This window comes from Heterocephalus glaber, unplaced genomic scaffold, assembly GCF_053883595.1.
Source record: "Heterocephalus glaber isolate CG9 unplaced genomic scaffold, H.glaber_assembly_v1.0 deba00001449, whole genome shotgun sequence".
Classification (NCBI taxonomy): domain Eukaryota; kingdom Metazoa; phylum Chordata; class Mammalia; order Rodentia; family Bathyergidae; genus Heterocephalus; species Heterocephalus glaber.
In genome coordinates this window covers 1,252,103-1,271,724 of record NW_028258300.1, presented here as the reverse complement: position 1 = coordinate 1,271,724, position 19,622 = coordinate 1,252,103, and the positions used below count along the sequence as shown (strand labels likewise).

At 44.8% G+C, this 19,622-nt stretch overlaps 1 protein-coding gene across 3 annotated transcripts in view; it reads right to left on the bottom strand.

The window, feature by feature from the left end:
* Acot11 (acyl-CoA thioesterase 11) overlaps window positions 1-19,167 on the bottom strand; it is a 64,681-nt gene extending 45,514 nt beyond the window's left edge. Inside the window, exon 1 of one of the 3 annotated variants that reach the window (XM_013069205.3) lies at window positions 18,989-19,167. Coding sequence is in view for 1 of the 3 variants with exons in the window: in XM_013069203.3 (XP_012924657.1) it covers window positions 18,165-18,167 (3 nt within the window). In the remaining 2 variants the exon portion in view is untranslated. Of the gene's footprint in view, window positions 1-5,845; window positions 5,927-18,164; window positions 18,285-18,988 lie in introns of those variants that run through there. The other 2 variants (XM_013069203.3, XM_087214716.1) reach the window with 2 other exon arrangements.
* Between the last annotated feature and the right edge of the window lie 455 nt (window positions 19,168-19,622).

Here is a 19,622-nt window from a genome sequence, read left to right as displayed (position 1 = left end):
GCACAGCGCCACGTGTCACCCAGCACCCCAGCTTTGAGTTGGACAGGGGAGGCCCAGGAATGCCAACCGAGTCCCCCAAGGACCCACAGGAGGAGGCTGTCTAGAGTCACCACTCCTGACCGCAAGTCCAGAGCCCTGTTCACCCGACCCCACAGGGTTTAAAATGAGATGCCCCAGTTAGATTCAGGAGATGACCTAAAACATGGCTGAATTGATCCTGCTGTCAAGAACCAGAGACAAAGGGCCAGATCTTCCCCAGAGGCCCCTCCAGCCCTTTCTGTGTTGTTTATTACAGAACCCGTTTCCGCCTCCCTGCCTCAGCAGCACTGTAGTGTCTGTTATACAAAGAGTATTTCCCTGGATGTCTGCCTCCCCGCTCTAGGTCACCTGGAGCCCCCTATGGGCTGGAACCACACCTGACTCATCTCTACGTCCAAAAATGAGGGTTTTCAATTCAAGAGGCATAAAACACATGTGGATGAATCATAGTTCTGGAAGGGCCCAAATTTCAGCCACCTGGGTGGCTTCTTAAAGCATAGGCTGCTGAGTCCCATCCCCAGAGTTTCTGGTTCAGCAGAGGTGAAGTATGACCCAAGATCCCCAGTGTTGCTGAAGCTCCTGGCCCAGCTGCGGGTCCTAGCCTGTGGGCTAGGTCAGCCGTCCCCAGTCACAGTTTGGAAGCAGGAAGCCTAGAGATTTTAAGGACAGAACTTAACAGTGTATCACTAGCAGCAGCAGCAACAGCAGCATTACCACTATGGTCACTGTCATTATAACCCTGTCATTTATCCCTCTTCACATGCCCAGCACTGTGAAAGCACTGCATTTCTGCCTCTAGGCTTCACTGAAAAAAAAGATGCTATGATTATTATTTTTCTACAAAGCAAAAATCGGTATTATGACACATGTGAGCAGTGGGCAAGCAAGCGAAGCTTCATCTGTATTTACAGCCACTCCCCATCACTCACTTTACCACCTGAGTTCCATCACCTGTCAGATCAGTGCATCACTAGACCCTCATAAGAGCCCAAGCCCTACTGTGAACTGCACATGCAACGGATCTAGGCTGTGTGAGCTCTTTTGGAGAATCTAATGCCTGATGATCTGAGATGATCTGAGGCGGTGATGTTAGTCCTGGGGAGCAGCTGCAAATATAGATGAACATCACAGAGAGGCCTGACTGCACAGAGACCATAAGAAATCAATTTCTGGGGATGGGGATTTACCTCAGTGGTTTCGCCACCTGCTGCACAAGCGCAAGGACCCAAGTTCGATCCCTGGTACCCCCTCAAAAAAAATAGAAAAAGAAATCAATTGCTTACAGACTCATATCAAAACCCTATCAGGGGCCAGGGATTTAGCTCAGTGGTTCTGTCGCCTCCCTTGCAAGCACAAGGTCCCAAATTTGATCCCTGGTACGTTAAAAAAAAAAACCTATTAGTGAGTTGCAAGTGACAATTGAGTTGCATCTTGTGACAGGTTTTATAGTGACAAGTGAGTTGATGTGCTTTCATTGAGCAGCTGCATCTGGTGGCAGGCTTTAAGTCAGAATCCAAAATTTATTTTAGTTCACATGTGGCCTACACATTATTTTATTTACCACCTCCATCCATGTCTCTTTCCCACAATGCACATTTGTCTCAGTCATAGCTTTGGTAAGCCCACAAGCTAGTCCTGGCCAAAATGAGTAAAAAAACAAACATCCCTAGAGAGCTTCTTTTTATTTTTTTGGTACCGGGGATCAAACTCGGGTCCTTGGGCTTGCAAGGAAGGCAGCAGAACCACTGAACTAAATCCTTGGCCCATGGAGAGCTTCTTTAAAGGGGGGAAAGGCCCAAGGATGAAACAGCAGAAGACTCAAAGATGGCAACAAAAAGAAAATATCAAGCATTTAAAAGAAAATACCAGAGGGCCGGGGATTTAGCTCAGTGGTTCTGCCGCCTGCCTTGCAAGCGGAAGGATCCGAGTTCGATCCCCGGTACCAAAAAAAAAAAGAAAATACCAGGAGTCCTACTTAAATCATGGTTCATTGTAATAGGTAATTTACATTCCCCAAGCCTGATTTATATAATATGTGGTGACCAACTATCCACAGAAGCCATGAAACCTTCAAAACTGATTTGCCATGTGAAGACCAAGCACCCTGCATTAAAAGACAAGCCTTTGGAGTTTTTCAAAGGAAAAACATGTGAACACAAAGAACAGAAATAATCACTGATGGTCATCACTTCATCCAATGTGTCTGCACTGACAGCATCATTCTTAGTGGCTGACCACATTGCTAAAGCTAAGGAGCCCTTCACTACTGGTGAAGAGTTGATCCTGGCTGCTGCTAAGGACATCTGTGAAATTTTAGGAGAGGCTGCAGTTCAAAGAGTGGCATGTGATCCTCTTTCCGCTAGCACCATGACTAGAATTGATGAAACAGTAGAGGATATTTAGGCACAACTGTTGGAGAGGATTAATGCAGTGCTGTGATACACAATCCAGGTTGTCAATTCTACTAATTCTACCAAGGCAACGATGCTTGTTTCTGTGAGACATGTTTTTCAGGAGGATGTGCATGAGGATATATTATGTGCACTTTTGTTGCCAACCAACACCACAGCTACAGAACTCTTCAAGTCTTTCAATGATTACACATCAGGAAAACTGAACTGGTCATTTTGTGTCTGTATATACACAGATGGAGCAGCTGCCATAACTGGATGGCATTCTGGTTTCGCCACTTGGATCAAAGAGGTTGCTTCTCAGTGTGACTCTACACCCTGTGTCATCATAGAGAAATGCTGGCTTGCCAAAAACTGTCACCTGAACTTAAAGATGTTAAGCAAGATGTGATTAAAATTATCAACCCATTAAAGTACATGCCCTTAACTCACATCTGTTCACACAACCCTGCAAAGAGATGATGCAGAACATGTCTTCTCTAACACACAAAAGCAAGATAGCTTTCTAAAGAATTTCATTCAACCCAGCTATTCTCTTTTTAGGTACCTTCCCAAAAGAGTTAAAGGGATCATATTACAGTGATATGTCCATACACATATTTATAGCCACACAATTTATAATAGCCAAATCTTGGAAGCAGCCTATATGTCCATCAACAGATGAATGGATAAAGAAAATGTAATATTTCCACATAGTGGAGTACTACACTGCCATAAAGAAGGATAAACATGAGTCATTTGTAGGAAAATAGATGTACCTAGAGATCATAATGTTCACTCCAGAGATAGAAAAACAGTGTCCACAAGCAATACATCTCAGTGATACAGAATGGGTCACAAAACTTGCTTACTTGTGTGACATATTCTTTACATATATATATATTTGGTACTGGTAATCGAACTCAGGACCTCACACTTGCCAGGCAGGCACTGTGCCACTGAGCTACATCCCCAGCCCTTTTGTGACATATTCTACCTGCTCAGTGAACTCAATATGTTGTTTCAGGGGAGAATGACAACTGTGTTCAAGTCAGCAAATAAAATGGCTATATTCAAAGCTTAACTGGAATTATACGAGTGATGAGTGAACACCGGGTTGGTTGGTTGGTTTTACATGCTTCAAATATTAGCAGAGATTTTGAAAGAGACTGAGCCAGGGTCCTCTTTGTCCCAGCTGGTGCATGATCACCTATCTCAGCTTTGAAAAGAGTTTGAGTGTTACTCCCCAACCACAAAATAACCCTAAACTGGGAAGGAATAGATCCACAACCCATTTGTGAATAAGTCAGGTGAATCAACTTTGTCTGTGCTAGAAAAGGATCAACTGCTTGAGATCACAAATGATGGTGGCCTTAAAGGTATGTTTGAAGCCAGGTTTACAGGTGTGTGCCACCACACCCGGTTTTCCAGCAGGCTCATTTCTAGAGTGGAAAGAGCTTGTGTGCTACCAGCATGAACACCAGGTCCTCTAGGGAGCCTTCTGCAGAAAGCCTGCCCTGCAAACCCCGTGAAGCCAGTGCATCTTCTCTAGCACACTCTCCTTTTCCCATACTGCACCCTTCCTCATCCTGCCCCACTGACCTGGCCTTCTGAGCTGGAGCACAGGTGTGTGTGTCAATTCTTCAGGTCCGCATCTCAACTCTACCTCTGCACCCAGTGACAAAACACAATGAGACAGTCTCCATCTGTGCCCCACAGTGTGGCTGGCTCGCCACCATCTGACACGGGCCCATCCTCCCCGCAGGAACCTCATCCGAGTCACTCGAGTCCCCAACACAGAGCCTGCCCAGAGCGACGGTGCAATGACAAGGGGATGGATGGAAGGCAGGGGCAAATGAGGAGACAAATGAGTGAAGAGACAGCCAACTGCAGAAATTCCTTCACTGGACCCCTAAAATTCCCAGATGGGCCCACAGCTTGTCTGAGCAGGAGGGGACCTCAGACATCCTCCACTCCAGCTCCCACTTTCAGGGCTGTCCTAGCTGACCCCTCCTTAGGCCAGACCCGCACCGCCCCCACATCCCAGCCTCCACTCACAGACCTCAGGACTGAAGAGTGCGTCCACAGGCTGCCTGACTTCACTGCGCTCACCCTGTGACTGTGGCTCTGGGTCACTCAGAATGAGGCTGGGCCTGGCCTATGACGGCTGGCAGAGCCATCCTCCACTCAGCCCTGGCCTCCCTCCTAATCCTCTCACGTGATGAGCTCAAGTGATGAACTTCACCACTTCCTTCGTCCCTGCTGTTCTTCCACCCGTGGTCCCCAGAGTAGTGAAGAGTCTGGTAACTATACCCAAACCTGCCAGACACCAAGGTTGGGCTGAAACCTCACCACCTCCAGGAAGCCTTCTGGCCCCTCCTAAGTGGCATTCACACACACACAGACACACACACACACACACACACACACACACACACACACACACACACCACAGCCCTTGATCTCTTAAATTTCTCTTAAATTCAGCCGATCTGTGCTAACCGCCCCCCCCCCCCCGCCCACATTTTTTACCTTGATCGAGCTAGCAGCAGGGATGGGATAGATTTATGGGAGTATCTCACCCTCTCACTAAATACTCAGAGCCTTGAACATAGCAGATGGTCATCAAGCACTCAGAGAATGAATCAATGAACAAATGCATGAGGACCCGAAACGTGGGAGTGAATGGAAGCACGTGTGTTCATAAGTGCAGTCAAATGAATGAAGCATTTCCAGCAAGACTGTTGTCATCCCTCCTGGTGCCCAGGCTGAAGGCGGGCTTCCTGCTGGGGCCTGGCAAGGCCAAATAAAGGAAGCTGAGGGAGAAATGTGGGGGCAGGGCGGGGACAACAAAGGAAGGGGCAAAGCAAGGAGGTCCTGCTACCAGCAGGAGATGAAGTGGAGGTGACCTGGTTCAAAGCCAGGCAGCTCAGAAGCTGGGAGAAGGGGACAAGCAGGTGGAAAGGTGCAGAGAGAGCAGACAGCAAGGTGTGGATGGAGGCAGGAAAGCCCACAAGTCCCTGAGGCCAGGCGGCTGGAGGAGCACAGCCAGCCGGCCCTCATTCCCTCCTGCCTAGCCGGGCCCCTCTCCTAGCTCCTCGCTTGTGGGCTTGGCCCAGCTGCCCAGTTGTCAGGACCTGGCCTGACCTGCTCTCCAGGCCCTCGCCCAGCAGTTGTTCTCGCGAGGGGCTCCGCCCCTCCCCAAGTGAGACAGCTCAGGCTGCACCCTTGGGCCCCAGGTCCTTCCCCAGCCTCCTCTGCAGCCCTCCCTGGCCTACACGTCAGTGGGCTTCAGGCCCAGCCCGGAGGCCAGTCCCAGGTGGAGGCCTGTCAGGGGGCGCAGGAAGGAGGCTACCTGAGGGAGGGAGGAGGCTCTCGGGAAACCTGGCCCTTCCAGGGAATAAGGGAGATCTCACCCGAGGGCGACACTCCAAACGGGAAGCTTGCGCTGCCGCTGCCAGCTGAGGTAGGCAGAGCCCCGGGTGCCCCCGGAAGCTGAGGCAGAGGCTAACAGGGGGTGGGGGGGGAGGCCGGAGCCAGGCGCGGAAGCGGGAAGGAGGGGCCCGCGGAGCTCCTGGGAGTCCGCGTCGTCCCTCCCCGGCCAGGCCCGGAAGGCAGCACCGCGCTGGGGCGCAGAGCTGCCCCGGTGTCCCCAGACCAGACCCTGGGGTCTTAAGCACCAGCTGCCGTCCATCACACCCGGCCTGGCACAAGTGGTGTTGGCAGAAGAAAGCGCAGGTGGTGGAACCACCTACGACCTTCTCTCTCGGAGAAGCGCGTTTAGTGTGCAGGGCACGTCCACGCACACGCGCCACCTGAGACACTATAGGACCTGGAGGACATCGGATCCTCTCCGAGGGTTAGAGGGGCCCGCTGGGAAATGGCTCATCTGGCAAACTGAGACAGGACCAGGCCAGTTTGGTGATCCAGCTGATGATGAATCCGGCATAGGACACCTTCCCGGGACCGGGGACCTGCAAGGGTGGTCATTTCAGTCTCCCAGGACTCACCCTGCCTCCTCAGCCTGCTGACACACAGCTTAGCCGGCCCCAGCAGCCCTATGGGGGACCTCTGGTGGTGAGAAAGATGGAGCCTTCCCCCTCACAGGCAGCCAAGTGACAGGCAGCGCAGGAACCAGGAGCACCGCTTGTGAGCGCAGGCGGGGAGGGGGGGGGGGACACGGACGGACAGAGGCCTCAGGTGTCAGCTGACATCCAAGAGCGCTTTCCCTACATCCGGGGACCCCCCAGAAACCTCGGGGACGCCCAGAAATCTAGGAGACTCTTGGACTTTGCAGGAAGGGAGGTTCTCACACTGGCAGGATGGCTCTGGGCTGACATAAACTACGGTTTAATTTTAACGTGGCTTTATAATCAAATGGTGAATCCTGAAACACTCAGATTTTCTTTTTATAAAAGTGATCAAGGGCCAGGGATTTAGCTCAGTGGTTCCACCGCCTGTTCCACAAGCGCACGGACCCGAGTTTGATCCCCGGTACCAAAAGAAGAGAAAATCATGGGAAGATATTTATGATAATTGTTAAGACAAAAAGAATATTATAACCCAATATGATCACTTTTTTTTTTTTTGGTACTGGGGATCGAACTCTGGTCCTTGTGCTTGTGGAGCAGGCAGCAGAACCACTGAGCTAAATCCCTGGACCTTCCCATGATTTTTATTGCTGCATATAGTATTATCTTTATGGAGACACTCAATTCTTTTCTTATTTTTTATTTATTTACCTTCTTGAGACAGGGTCTGGCTATGTAGTCCAGGCTGGCTTTGAACTCACTATGTAGCCTAGGCTGACCTGGAGCTCGAAGCGATCCCCCTGCCTCAGCCTTCCAGTGCTGGGATTACAGGCATGCACCACCATACCCAACCTTAGGGAGCTACTCAAATTTAACCAAGCTCCTTTTTTGCTTCTTTTTATAACTTTATTGCAACACAAGTCACATACAATAAACTGCACACACTTAAAGTGTAAATTTGATGTGTTTTGATATGTATACCTAATAAATACCATACATATTTGCATGTGCATTATGTGTGTATGCATATATTATGTGTATGAAGGTGCAGTTGTGTACACACATATGCATACACGATATGTACATATTGCATATATAGTTAAAACATCACCACAGTCAAGGTCATGAACAAGTTTATCATCCTCAGTTTCCTCCTGACCCTTTGTAATCTCACCCCTCCGCCCCACGTGGCTTTCCCCCACATCCCCAGGCAAACAACAATGTGCCTCTGTCACTAGAGTATTTTGCATCTTCTAGAATGCCATGTAAATGGAATCAGACAGTATGTATTCTTGCTTCACTAAGCAAAATTTTTTTTAATTCGTATATATATTGCTGCGTGTACCCATAATTCATTCCCATTATTGCTGAGTAGAAAGCCTCCAATGCATAGACAATTTGGTATCCATTCACCTTTGATAGACTTTAGGCTGTTTCTAGTCACTGGCTATTAAACAGAAGAAGCTAGTATGAACATCTGTTCAAATCTATGAGTGAGCACATACTCTATTTCACACAGGTAAATACCTAGTGATAAAATGACCATGTCACATGGTAGATGTGTTTAATTTTTTTAACTTCCAAAAGTTTTCCAAAGCAGCAGTGCAGCTTTCATTCCCACCAGCAGTGAAGGGGAACCCCAGTCTGACCTCACCAATTCTTGGCATTTCAGCCAGTTTCCCTTAAGCCTTGAAGGCCTGGTGCTGGGTCACTGGGGGTTTGATGTCAACTCACTTTCCACAGATGATATTAAGGATCTTCTCATGCACTTATTTGCCATGCTGTGTGTATTTTCATTGGCAAAATATCTGTTCCAATATTTCCCCATTTGTGTATTGGGCTGTTTGTTTTATTACTGAGTCATAAGAATTCTTTCAATATCTAAAAAAATTGAAAGCAGGATCTCCATGAGGTGTCTATATACACCTAGGAACATTATTCACAATAATCAAAAGGTAAAAGTAATCTGAATGTCCAAATTCCACTTCTAGGTATATACTTAAACAGTTGAAAGCAGGGACTCAAATAGATACTTGCACATAAATGTTCATAGCAGCATTATTTATAATAATAGTCAAGAGGCCGAGGATTTAGCTCAGTTCCACTGCCTGCCTTGCAAGCACAAGGTCCTGAGTTCGATGCCCCCCGCCAAAAAAAGAATTTATAATAATAGTCAAAAGATGGAAACATCCCTATGTCCATAAACAAATGAATAGATAAACAAAATATGGGAGATACATACAAAGGAATACCATTTGGCCCTAAAAGGGAAAAAAAATCTGACAATGCTAAAACACAGATAAATCTTGAGGGCATTGTGCTAAGTCAAATAAGCCAGTCACAAAAAGATAAATACTATGTGATTTCACTGTATGAATTATTAGAATAGTCAAATTCATAGAAATAGGAAGTAGAATGGCAGCTACCAGGGGTTAAGGGAGGGAGAAAAAGGGTATATGACTTAATGGGTACAGAGTTTAAGTTTTATAACAAGAAACAGTTCTGGAGATGGCCACACAACAATGTGAATGTATCTACTACTGAACTGTACACTTACAAATGGTTAAGATGACAAATTTTATGTAATATATACTTTATCACACTGAAAATTTTTAAAGGGGTTCTTTATATAGTCTATATACAAGTTCTCTGGTTTTGCAAATATTTTCTCCAACCCTATGGCTCATTTTTCATTTTCATAATAATGTCCTTTGAGGGGCCGGGGATTTGGCTCATTGGTTTTGTCGCCTGCTGCACAAGTGCAAGGACCCAAGTTCGATCCCCGGTACCAAAAAAAAAAAAAAAAAAAAAAGGCTCAAATAATATCCTTTGAAGAGCAAGATTATTTAATTTTGATGAAGTCCAATTTATCAAATTTATCTTAAGTGCTGGGGATCTTATAATTTCTTCTAGAAGTTTCATACTTTTAGTTCTTTTTTTGTTTATTTTTTTGTTTTGGGGTGGGGTTTTTTTTGCTATGTATTTCAGGCTGCTCTTGAACTCACTATGTAGCCCAGGCTGGCCTTGAACTTGTGGCAATCCTCCTGCCTCGGCCTCTGGAGTCCTGGGATGACAGGCGTGCACCACCACACCTGGCTATAGTTTTAGTTCTTACATTTAGATTACCATTTATTTAGTGTTAAGTTTTGTATTTGGTGGAAAGTAAAGATAGAGCTTTCTGGGGCCAGGGATTTAGCTCAGTGGTTCCAGTGCCTGCCTTGCAAGTGCAAGGTCCCGAGTTTGATCCCCAGTACCAAAAAAAAAAAAAAAAAAAAAACAGATAGAGCTTTCTTTTTTTAAACATGACTTATCAGGTCCAGCACCTTTTGTTAAAATGATTATCTGTTTCTCCATTAAATTGCCTTGGCTCTGGGAAGGGCAGGAGAGGTGTAAACATTATCAAGCTGTGAAATGTGTATGTACCAGTTCCCCAAGAGGAGGATAATTATTATGTCCCACAAACATGCGAATCAAAAAATTTTAAGTTGTTTTACTATATATGTGTGGCTCTATTTTTTACTTTGTTCCATTGAGCTATAGTTCTCTTTAAACTATCGCATTTTCCCAATTATTTTAACATATAAAGTCATGAAATCCCCTAACTGTATCTTTTCAAAGTTGTTTTCTGAATCTTTGCATTGCATTTCTTTTTCTCTCTTTTCTCCCCCACCCCACTCAGTACTGGGGATTGAACCCTGAGCCTTCAAATTAAGCTACATCCCCAGCCCTTTTTTATTTTATTGTTGTTGTTGTTGTTGTTTTGAAACAGGGACTCACTAACTTGCCCACAGTCAGCTAGAACTTGCCATCGTCCTGCCTCAGCCTCCCAGAGTGGTAGGATTTCAGATGTGTGCCACCACACCCGGCATCTTTCTTTGTGCTGGGGATGGAACCCAGGGTCTTAGACAAACACTCTACCACTGAGATATATCCTCATCCTCTACTTAAATTACAGACTCATCAATTTCTTTTTCAAAGTCTCCTTGAATTTTGATTGGGGATTTGTGTTAAATTTATAGATCAATTTAGAGAGAACTCTCATTACTAGATCGACTTTTGATCTATGAACACAGTATACTCCACCTACTTAGGTTTTAATTTCTCTCTGCAGTATTTTGTAATTTTCAGCTTCAGGTCCTACACTTCTTCTTCATATTTATTCATAAGTGTTTCATATAGTTGTACTGTCATAAATGTACCCTCAACCTGTGCTAGGGATGGAAGCTTGGGCCTGGCACATGCTAGGCAAGTGCTCTACCACTGAGCTACATCCCCAGCTCCATAAATGTACTTTAAATTTTTCAGTTTCAATCAGAATGTTGCAAGCATGTAGAAGCGTGACTGATTTTTGTATATAAAGTGTGTATCCTGAAACTTATATTCACTTAACTTTACTGGTTATTTTGTGGATTGCTTAGAATTTTCTTGGCAGATGACCATATTTGCCCATTTTGCCACTTCATTTCCAATCTGTATACCTTTATTTATTTATTGTGGATTCCTCCCAACTTATGTATAGTTTTTTTTATCCTGTACAGGTACACACTCTACCTCATCTCCACACTGTATTTCTTCTTCTTTTCTCTCTCTCTTTTTTTTTTGGTTTTTTTTGGGGGGTACTGGGAATCGAGCTCAGGGACCCATGCTTGCCAGGCAGATGCTGCACCGCTGAGCTACATTCCTGGCCCTCCCACACTGTATTTCTTCTGGATTGTTATCACAGTTCCATACAATCCTGTGCTCTCCTGAGCTCTGTCACCTGAACCCAGGTAAAATTCCTTGTATAAGTCTCTGAGAGCTGCAGCACCAAGCAGAGGCCCTACGATACCCTGACAGCTCCTGCTTGTGAGAGAACTTCAGAATTTCTGAGTTGAACAGGTTTAGAGCATTCACCTTTAAGTGTGACACTAGGGACAGGTTTTTGGGAAATGTCCTTTGCCAGACTGAGGAAGCTCCCATCCTTCTATTCCAAGTGTGCTGCATATTTTTATCATGAATGATATTAGATCTTGTCAAATACTTTTCCTGTATCTTTTTTTTTTCAGGGGGTAGGAGGTTGAGACCAGGTCTTGCTATGTAGGTCAGGCTGGCCTTAAACTCACTACGGAGCCCAAGCTGGCCTGAGATCCACAGTGATCCTCCTGCCTCAGCCTCCTGAGTGCTGGTATTACCAGCGTGCACCACCACGCCCAGCTCCCTGTATCTATTGAGAGGATCACATGATTTATCCTCTTTAGCCTGTTAATTTAGTGAATTGTGTTAATCAATTTTGAGAAGTTAAACTATTTTTTTCATCCCTGGAATAATGTATTGTATAATAATGTTTTTTACTTTTTACAACTCTGTGGGGCTGGGGATTTAGCTCAGTGGTTCCACCGCCTGCTTCGCAAGCGCAAGGACCCGAATTCGATCCCCGGTACCGAAAAAAAAAAAAAAAATTAAACAACTCTGTGGTTTTGATTAAGTTTGTTAAGAATTTTTGCATCCAGGACCAGTGATTTAGCCAGTGGCACTGTGCCTGCCTTGCAAGCACAAGGTCCTGAGTTCGATCCCCAGTACCAAAAAAAAAAAAGAAGTTTTGCATCTGGGGCTGAGGATCTAGGTTGGTGGTAGAGTGCTTGCCTAGTATGTGCAAGGGGCCCTATGTTCAATTCCCAACATTTCAAAAACAAATACAGAATTTTTGCATCTATTTTCTTGTATTGTTCTGCAGATTTCTTTCTTTGTAATATTCATGTCTGGTTTTGATATGACAGAAATGCTGGCCTCACAGAATAAGCTGGGAAGTGTTTCATTGTCTTCAATTCCCCACCATGTACTTAGAGTTGAAAACAAAAGCAAACACCTGTAATCCAACTACTCAGGAGGCTGAGGCTGGAGGATCACTAGTTCAAGGCCACCCTGGGCAACCTGGCAAGACCCTATCTCCTAAATAGCAATAACCTGGTGTGCATTCTATCCCTTTACTATATACAGAGCTGTTTATCTTGTTTTGAATGAGCTTTGGTGATTTTCATATTTCTCCATTTCATCAAATTATTTCAAGTTTATTAGTGTAAAATTATTCAGAATATTCCCTTATAATCTTGTTAATGCCTATTAAATCTGTAGTGATCTCCCTTTTATATCTGAGACTACCAATTTATGCCTTCTTTCTTTTTCTTTATTAGCCTGCCTAGCAGTTGATCAATTTCATTATCTTCTCAATATCAGACTTTTTTTTTGGTACTGGGGATCAAACTTGGGACTTTGCACTTTCAAGGCAGGTGGCAGAACCACTGAGCTAAATACCTGGCCCCTCAATATCAGATTTTTATTTCACTGATTTTTTCCTGTTTTATATTTATTAACTTCTACTGTTACCTTTATTATATCCCATCTTGTGCTTACTTCAGCTCAATGCACTTTTCACTTTCTAATTTCATAAAGGTTAAAGCTAAGACCTTCTTTTTTTCTAATATAAGTGTTTCTTGCTATATATTTCCCCAAAACATTGCTGTAGATGCATTCCAAAAATGTTAACACTGTGTTGTTTTTATTTTCATGCAGGTTGAAATCATTTCTAACCTCTCTTGTAATTTCTTCTTAACCCATAGGTTATTTAAAAGTGTACTGATTTCTCTTAAGAATACATTTAACCAAGGAAGTGAAAGATCTGTATGCTGAAGACTATAAAACACTGATGAAAGTAATCAAAGAAGATACAAATAAATAGGAAGATAGCTCATGTTCACAAATCAGAAGAATTAATATTACTAAAATGGCCATATTGCCCAAAGCAATCTACAGATTCAATACAATCCCTCTCAAAATTCTAATGATATTTTTCCACAAAAATAGAAAAATCAATCCCAAAATTGTTTTGCTCAATTTAATAAAAGATCTCAAATAGCCAAAACAATCTTGACCTAAAAGAACAAACCCAGAGGCATCACACAACCTGATTTCAAACTATAATACAAAGCTATAATAATCAAAATAGCATGGTATTGGCATAGAAATAGATATAGACCAATGGAACAGAGGGGAAACCTAGAAATATATCCACACATTTACAATCAACTGAGTTTTGACAAAGACATCAAGAACATGGAATGAGAGGAGAGTCTCTTAGATAAATGATCCTGCAAAAAAAAATGGAGGGCCGGGGATTTAATTCAGTGGCTCCACAACTGCCTTGCAAGCGCAAGGTCCTGAGTTCAATCCCCAGCACCAAAAAAAAAAGGATATCCACATGCAGAAAATGAAATTAGACCTTTAGGGCCGGGGATTTAGCTCAGTGATTTCACCTCCTGCTGTGCAAGCGCAAGGACCAGAGTTCGATCCCCGGTACCAAAAAAAAAAGAAATTAGACCTTTATCTCCAACACTTCCAAAAAAAATTAACTCAAAGTGGATGAAAGACTTAAATGTCAGAGCTGAAAGTATAAAAATATTAGGAGAAAACACAAAGGAAACACTCTGACGATGATTTCTTGGCTATGATCCCAGAAGCACAGATGACCAAAGCAAAAAGACAAATGGAGGGGCCGGGGATTTAGCTCAGTGGTTTCGCCGCCTGCTGCGCAAGCACAAGGACCCGAGTTCGATCCCCAGTACCAAAAAAAAAAAAGACAAATGGAGTTCCTACATCAAACTCAAAAGCTCTGCACTGCAAAGGAGGCAACCTATGAAATGGGAGAAAATATTTGCAAACATGATCTGATAAAGGGCTAATATACAAACTATATGAAATTCAAGCAACTCAATAGTAAAAACAAACCAATAACCCAATTTAAAAATGATGAGTAAAAGATGTGAATAGATAAAGGAGACATACAAATGCCAAACAGGTATATATTTTTTAAAATATTGACCATCAATAATCATCATAGTACAAATTAAAACCACAGTGAAGGTTGTGGGGTGTGGCACAGCAAATGCATAGCAGGCACAAGACCCTGAGTTCAGTCTCCAGTGTCAAACAAACAAACAAAACCCACAAAAACAGGTCACCTCATATCTGTTAAAATGGCTATTATCAGGGCCAGGGATTTAGCTCAGTGGTGCCGCCACCTGCCTCACAAGCGCAAGGTCCTGAGTTTGATCCCCGGTACCAAAAAAAAAAAAGGCTATTATCAAAAAGACAAAAGAGGGCCGGGGATTTAGCTCAGTGGTTTCGCCGCCTGCTGCTCAAGTGCAAGGACCCAAGTTTGATCCCCAGTACCCAAAAAAAAAAAAAAAAAAAAAGACAAAAGATAAGTGTTGATGAGGAGAACCTTTGTACACTGTTGGTGGGAATGTAAATTAATACAGCCGTCAGGGAAAATGGTATGGAGGTTTCTCAAAGAGTTGAAAATAGAGCTATCAGCCAGGCGTAGTGGTGCATGCCTATAATCCCAGTACTCAGGAGGCTGGATCACAGGGAGTTCAAGGCCCGCCTAGGCTACATAGTGAGTCCAAGGCCATCATGTCTTCTCTCACATGTGGAATCAGAGAGAGAGAACATGAAAGCAGAAGAGACCTGACTAGAGAAAAGGTCAGGACTTAGGAGGGAGAGGGAAGGAAGGAGAAGAAATGATCAAAGTATGTTATTTGCAGGTAAGAATATGCCTCATCTGTATAACTAATATGCATTTATAAAATAAGTAAGGGCCAGGGAGTTAGCTCAGTGGTGCCACCGCCTGCCTCACAAGTGCAAGGTCCTGAGTTCAATCCCCAGTACCTAAATAAATAAATAAAAATAAATTTTAAAAAATAAAATAAATAAGTAAAACTTATTAAAACTTAATAAAATTCATTAAATAAAGTGTCAACAGATGAATGGATAAAGATAATATGTATATCTATATATGGAATGGATTACTATTCAACCTTAAAAAAAGAAATTCTGTCACTTGTCTGAATCTCTGTGCTTTAGTTGGAATGTTTGTGGTAAATGCACCTGGAAGACATTAAATAAAATTAGCCAGATACAGAAAAACAAATGCTGCATAAGCTCAGAAATCTAAAAGAGCCAAACTCATAAAAGCAGAGAGTAAAAAAGAGCCTATCAGGGGCTAAAGCTGGGAGAGTCTGGGGTGGTGTGTATCAAGGCTACAAACTTTCAATTAGATCAAGAGCTATATCGTACAGCATGGTGATTACAGCTAATAAAATGTATTATATACTTGAAAATTACTAAGAGAAGCCAGGCATGGTGTCGCACATCTGTAATCTCAGCATTTGGAGGCTGAGGCAGGAGGATCAATGAGAGTTAGAGGCCAGCCACTGTTACATAGTGAGTTCAAGGCCAGCCTCGACCACATAGTGAGACCCTGCCTCACAAAAAAAGAAAATTACTAAGAGAAAACCCCTGGAAGTATTAGGACAGGGAAGTTACAGGAAAGAGAGGGCAGTCTCAGGTGACACCATGCCACGATCAGTAACCACTGCATGCTGCAAGGACTCTCAGAAATGCCTGCCCTCCTCACTGACTGGACAGCACAGTCTGAATCCAACTGTGTCTCCAGCAGGCTCCATGGCCCTGAGCACGGAACTTAACTTCTCTACTCTTCAGTTTATTCACTGGTTTGTAAGACCTCTTTCTTACACACAATTCTATTTTAATGACATTTTACCTAAGAAATAGATGTATATGGCTTGAAAGTTAAATCGTACTTTAAACTGTACACTGAAAAGCAATGGTAAGCTGGGTGTGGTGGCATACACCGCTAATCCTGGCACTCTAGAGGCTACAGCAGGAGGATCCAAGTGGGAGCTCAGCCTGGGAAATTTAACAACTTCCTGGGACCCCTACTCAAAAAAAACAAAAAGGGCTGGTGATGTTGCTGAGTACAAAAGCCCTGGGTTCAATCCCTAGCACTACAAAAAGAGGTTTTTTGATTCTGCCTCTTTCCCCATCACCCCTCCTAGTACCAAGAGACAAGTTACTTTTTAGCTCTTTTAGCCATTTCTCCTGGCTCTATCTCCACGTCTCTAAAGGTGATTACACAGCAATTCCTTGCTCTGTCTGTTTTGAGGGAGTATTTTTGGTAGCAGAGATCGAACTCAGTACCTTGCACTTGTAAGGCAGGCGGCAGAACCACTGAGCTAAATCCCCGGCCCCACTTTGTCAGTTTTGTTTCATTTTGTTTCTTCCACTTTTCTTTTTTGGTACCGGGAATTGAACCCAGGGCCTTGCACTTGCCAGGCAGGCGCTGCACTGCTGAGTTACATCCCCAACCTTACTTTGTCAGTTTTAAACATTACAGAGTAAGATGTTCTTCTGCGATAGATAATGAATTAATACTTAGCTCTACTGGTGCCCTTCTCTCCTTAGTGTTCATCAGTTTTTGTTTGGGGGGTGTTGTTTCTTTTTTGTTTGGTTTGTTTTTGGTTTCGATTTGGTTTTGGGGTCCGAGGGATTCAGGAAAACCTTGCATGTACTGAGCAACTGCCCTATCCCTGAGCTACGTCCCTTGCCCTCCATCAATGTCTTTAACTCCTCTCTTGTTACCTTTGTGCTATTAAGTGATACAAATACACTTTTTTTTTTTTTGGTACTGGGGATTGAACTCGGGACCTTGTGCTTGCGAGCAGGTGCCAGAACCACTGAGCTAAATCCCCGGCCCAAATACACTTTTTTTCTATTGATCCATATTTTTATTTTGGTACTAAGGATCGAACTCGGGACCTTGCACTTGCGAGGGAGGTGCAATGCGACTGAGCTAAATCCCTGGCTATTGTTCCATAATCTATAGACAAGTGTGCTTAACTCCCCACTTTGAAAAATGAAGGACATTAGCACCTCTCTTTCCCCTTTAGCTGTCCTCTCCCCTTTTTCTCTTACTCTGAACTTTGGAATTGTCGAGGTTGTTAACAGTAAATCCTGTCCTGTCATTGTCACCAGGTCTTAGAAGCTTTGACTATAGACTGAGCAGAGTGTACAGTGTTTACATTATCACCAGCTAAGGGAATATTGGTTATTTCAGAGCCAGGTCAGCTACTCGCATTTCAGTTCCTTTCCCATAGGCATGCTTGTTCCTCCTGAGGTTCTAATTACTTTTTCCTTCATACTGTTTCCCTTAGTTTCCCTTAGTTGATTCTCACTCATCAGACCTGGACTCACTAGCTCTGCACATGCCCCTCCATGCCCTTGCAACCCTATGCCCACTCTCTCTTATCCCATGGCTCTGGGGGCCTCTTCTTTCCCCTCCCCTTTCCCCCCTCCCCCTCCTCCCTCCCCTCCCCCTCAGTCTGGTCTGGCAACTCTGGCCTGGTGGGCACAGTCATTAGTGCTGCTCACAGTACTCTCCCTCCATATTCCTGCTTCCTTTAAAGTTACACAGGGCCCTGTGCCTTGATTTGACCAAACTATACATTTTCTATCTAGTTGGAAGCTTTAAGAGCCAGTATGTGATCTACCTTTTTTCTTTCTCTTCACCGTGGTCATGAGCAAGCTTTCAAGATAGTAGCTGTGCTGAGAACCCTGATCCAGGGTGGGAGCACGAAACAGCCCGTGGGGGGCAAGAAATGAACCTTTTCTATGGCAGACCACTGAATTGATGGGGGCGTTCATGACCTCTCCATAACCCAGGCTCTAACAACTGACGGGAACTTTGGTAGCAGCAGTGGAACGCCACTGTAACAACATCTAAATGGTGTGTCTTCTTCACTTTTCTCTTCGCTGAGACACCATCCCCGACAGCTACAACTTAAAGGAGGAGAGGTTTACTTGGGCTCACCATTTTTAGAGGTCTCAATCCATGGCTGGCTGGCTCCAAGGCAGAAAGGGCACAGCAGAGGGAAGCTGCTGATGTCGTGGCAGCCAGGAAGTGGAACCTGAAGGGCAGAGCCCGGGAGGAGGGAACCCTTCCAGGTCACACCCCGGGAACCCGCCTCTTCCAACCAGGCCCCACCTCCTAACAGCGCCACTGATGAGAACAGCACCCCATGTTCAAATCGCCTTCCAAAAGCCCCATCTCTGGACACTGAGGCTTCGAGTGAGACTTTCGTAGCACTATGAGATGGCTTAGTGAGTAGGCAGGAAAGAACAAAGTTGTTACTGAAAGCACCCGTGACACACTGGTAAAACTACATTCTGCAGTAAGTGGGAAGGCCAAGCATGCGCCTAAGACACTCATACCTCAGAGAGAGGTCAGAAGTAGAACAGCAGTGACTGGATGTGGTGGCACACACCTATAATCCCAGCTACTCGGAAGGCTGAGGCAGGAGGATCACAAGTTGGAGATCAGCCTAGGCAATTTAGCAAGACCTTGTCCCAAACTAAAAATAAAAAGGGCTGAGAATGTAGTTCAGTGCTCCCTGGGTTCTTTCCCTAATAGAAAAAAAAAAATTAAAAAGAGCTAGGGACATATAGCTCAGTACAAAGGCCCTGGGTTCAATCCCTAGTGCCAGAAAAAAAATATATCAAAAAATATATGTATATATCAACTATAAAGAGTCCAGACATTCAGGACACCTTGAACACTTGTAGACGTACTCATCAGTCCCACCCTACAAAAGATGAGAATGAGAGGATCTTTGAGCGAAAGAAAGGGTTACTCACTCTGCCCCCTGGTCCAAACCTCTACATGGCTGATGGTCTCTCACAATGGCACCAGGAAAGCTTCCAGGCAGCAAAGTATCAGGAAAGAGAGCAGAAGGCAAGGCCCTCCACGGAGCAGGTCAGCCAGGAGAGCAGAGACTGTGCTAGGAGCCCAGCCAGGTCAGCTCATCCAGGGCCTCGCCTCAGGAAGTCTGACGGCGCAAGCAGTGCTGATGTCACCGCGACCCCAGTAACCACGAGACCAGCAGCGGCAGCTGGGGCAGAAGTGATCCTGCACCAACTGCAACTGCCAAGGCAGGGAGCCAAAGAGGAACAGGGCGCTGTGAGGGGTGAAGGGGCCCCACATGGCTGCTACACAGACCTCTGAGGGGGCCATGTCGCTGGTGGTGGGGCATTGTGGGGCTATGAGATGAGGCCTGATGGTACTGAAGCTTCTGAGGGGACTGGGGACGGCTGGTGCTGAGAGTGGCAGAGGAGCAGGCGACTGAAGGGTGGCTGTCCCTGCAGCTGGACGGTGACCCAGTCTTCCCTATTGTCACTATCTCATTGGCCAGTTCGTTCCCCCAGATGCCAACCAGCAATGACACCTAGGCAGTGTGGTTGGCTGAGCATCCATCAACATAGTCCAAAAGAC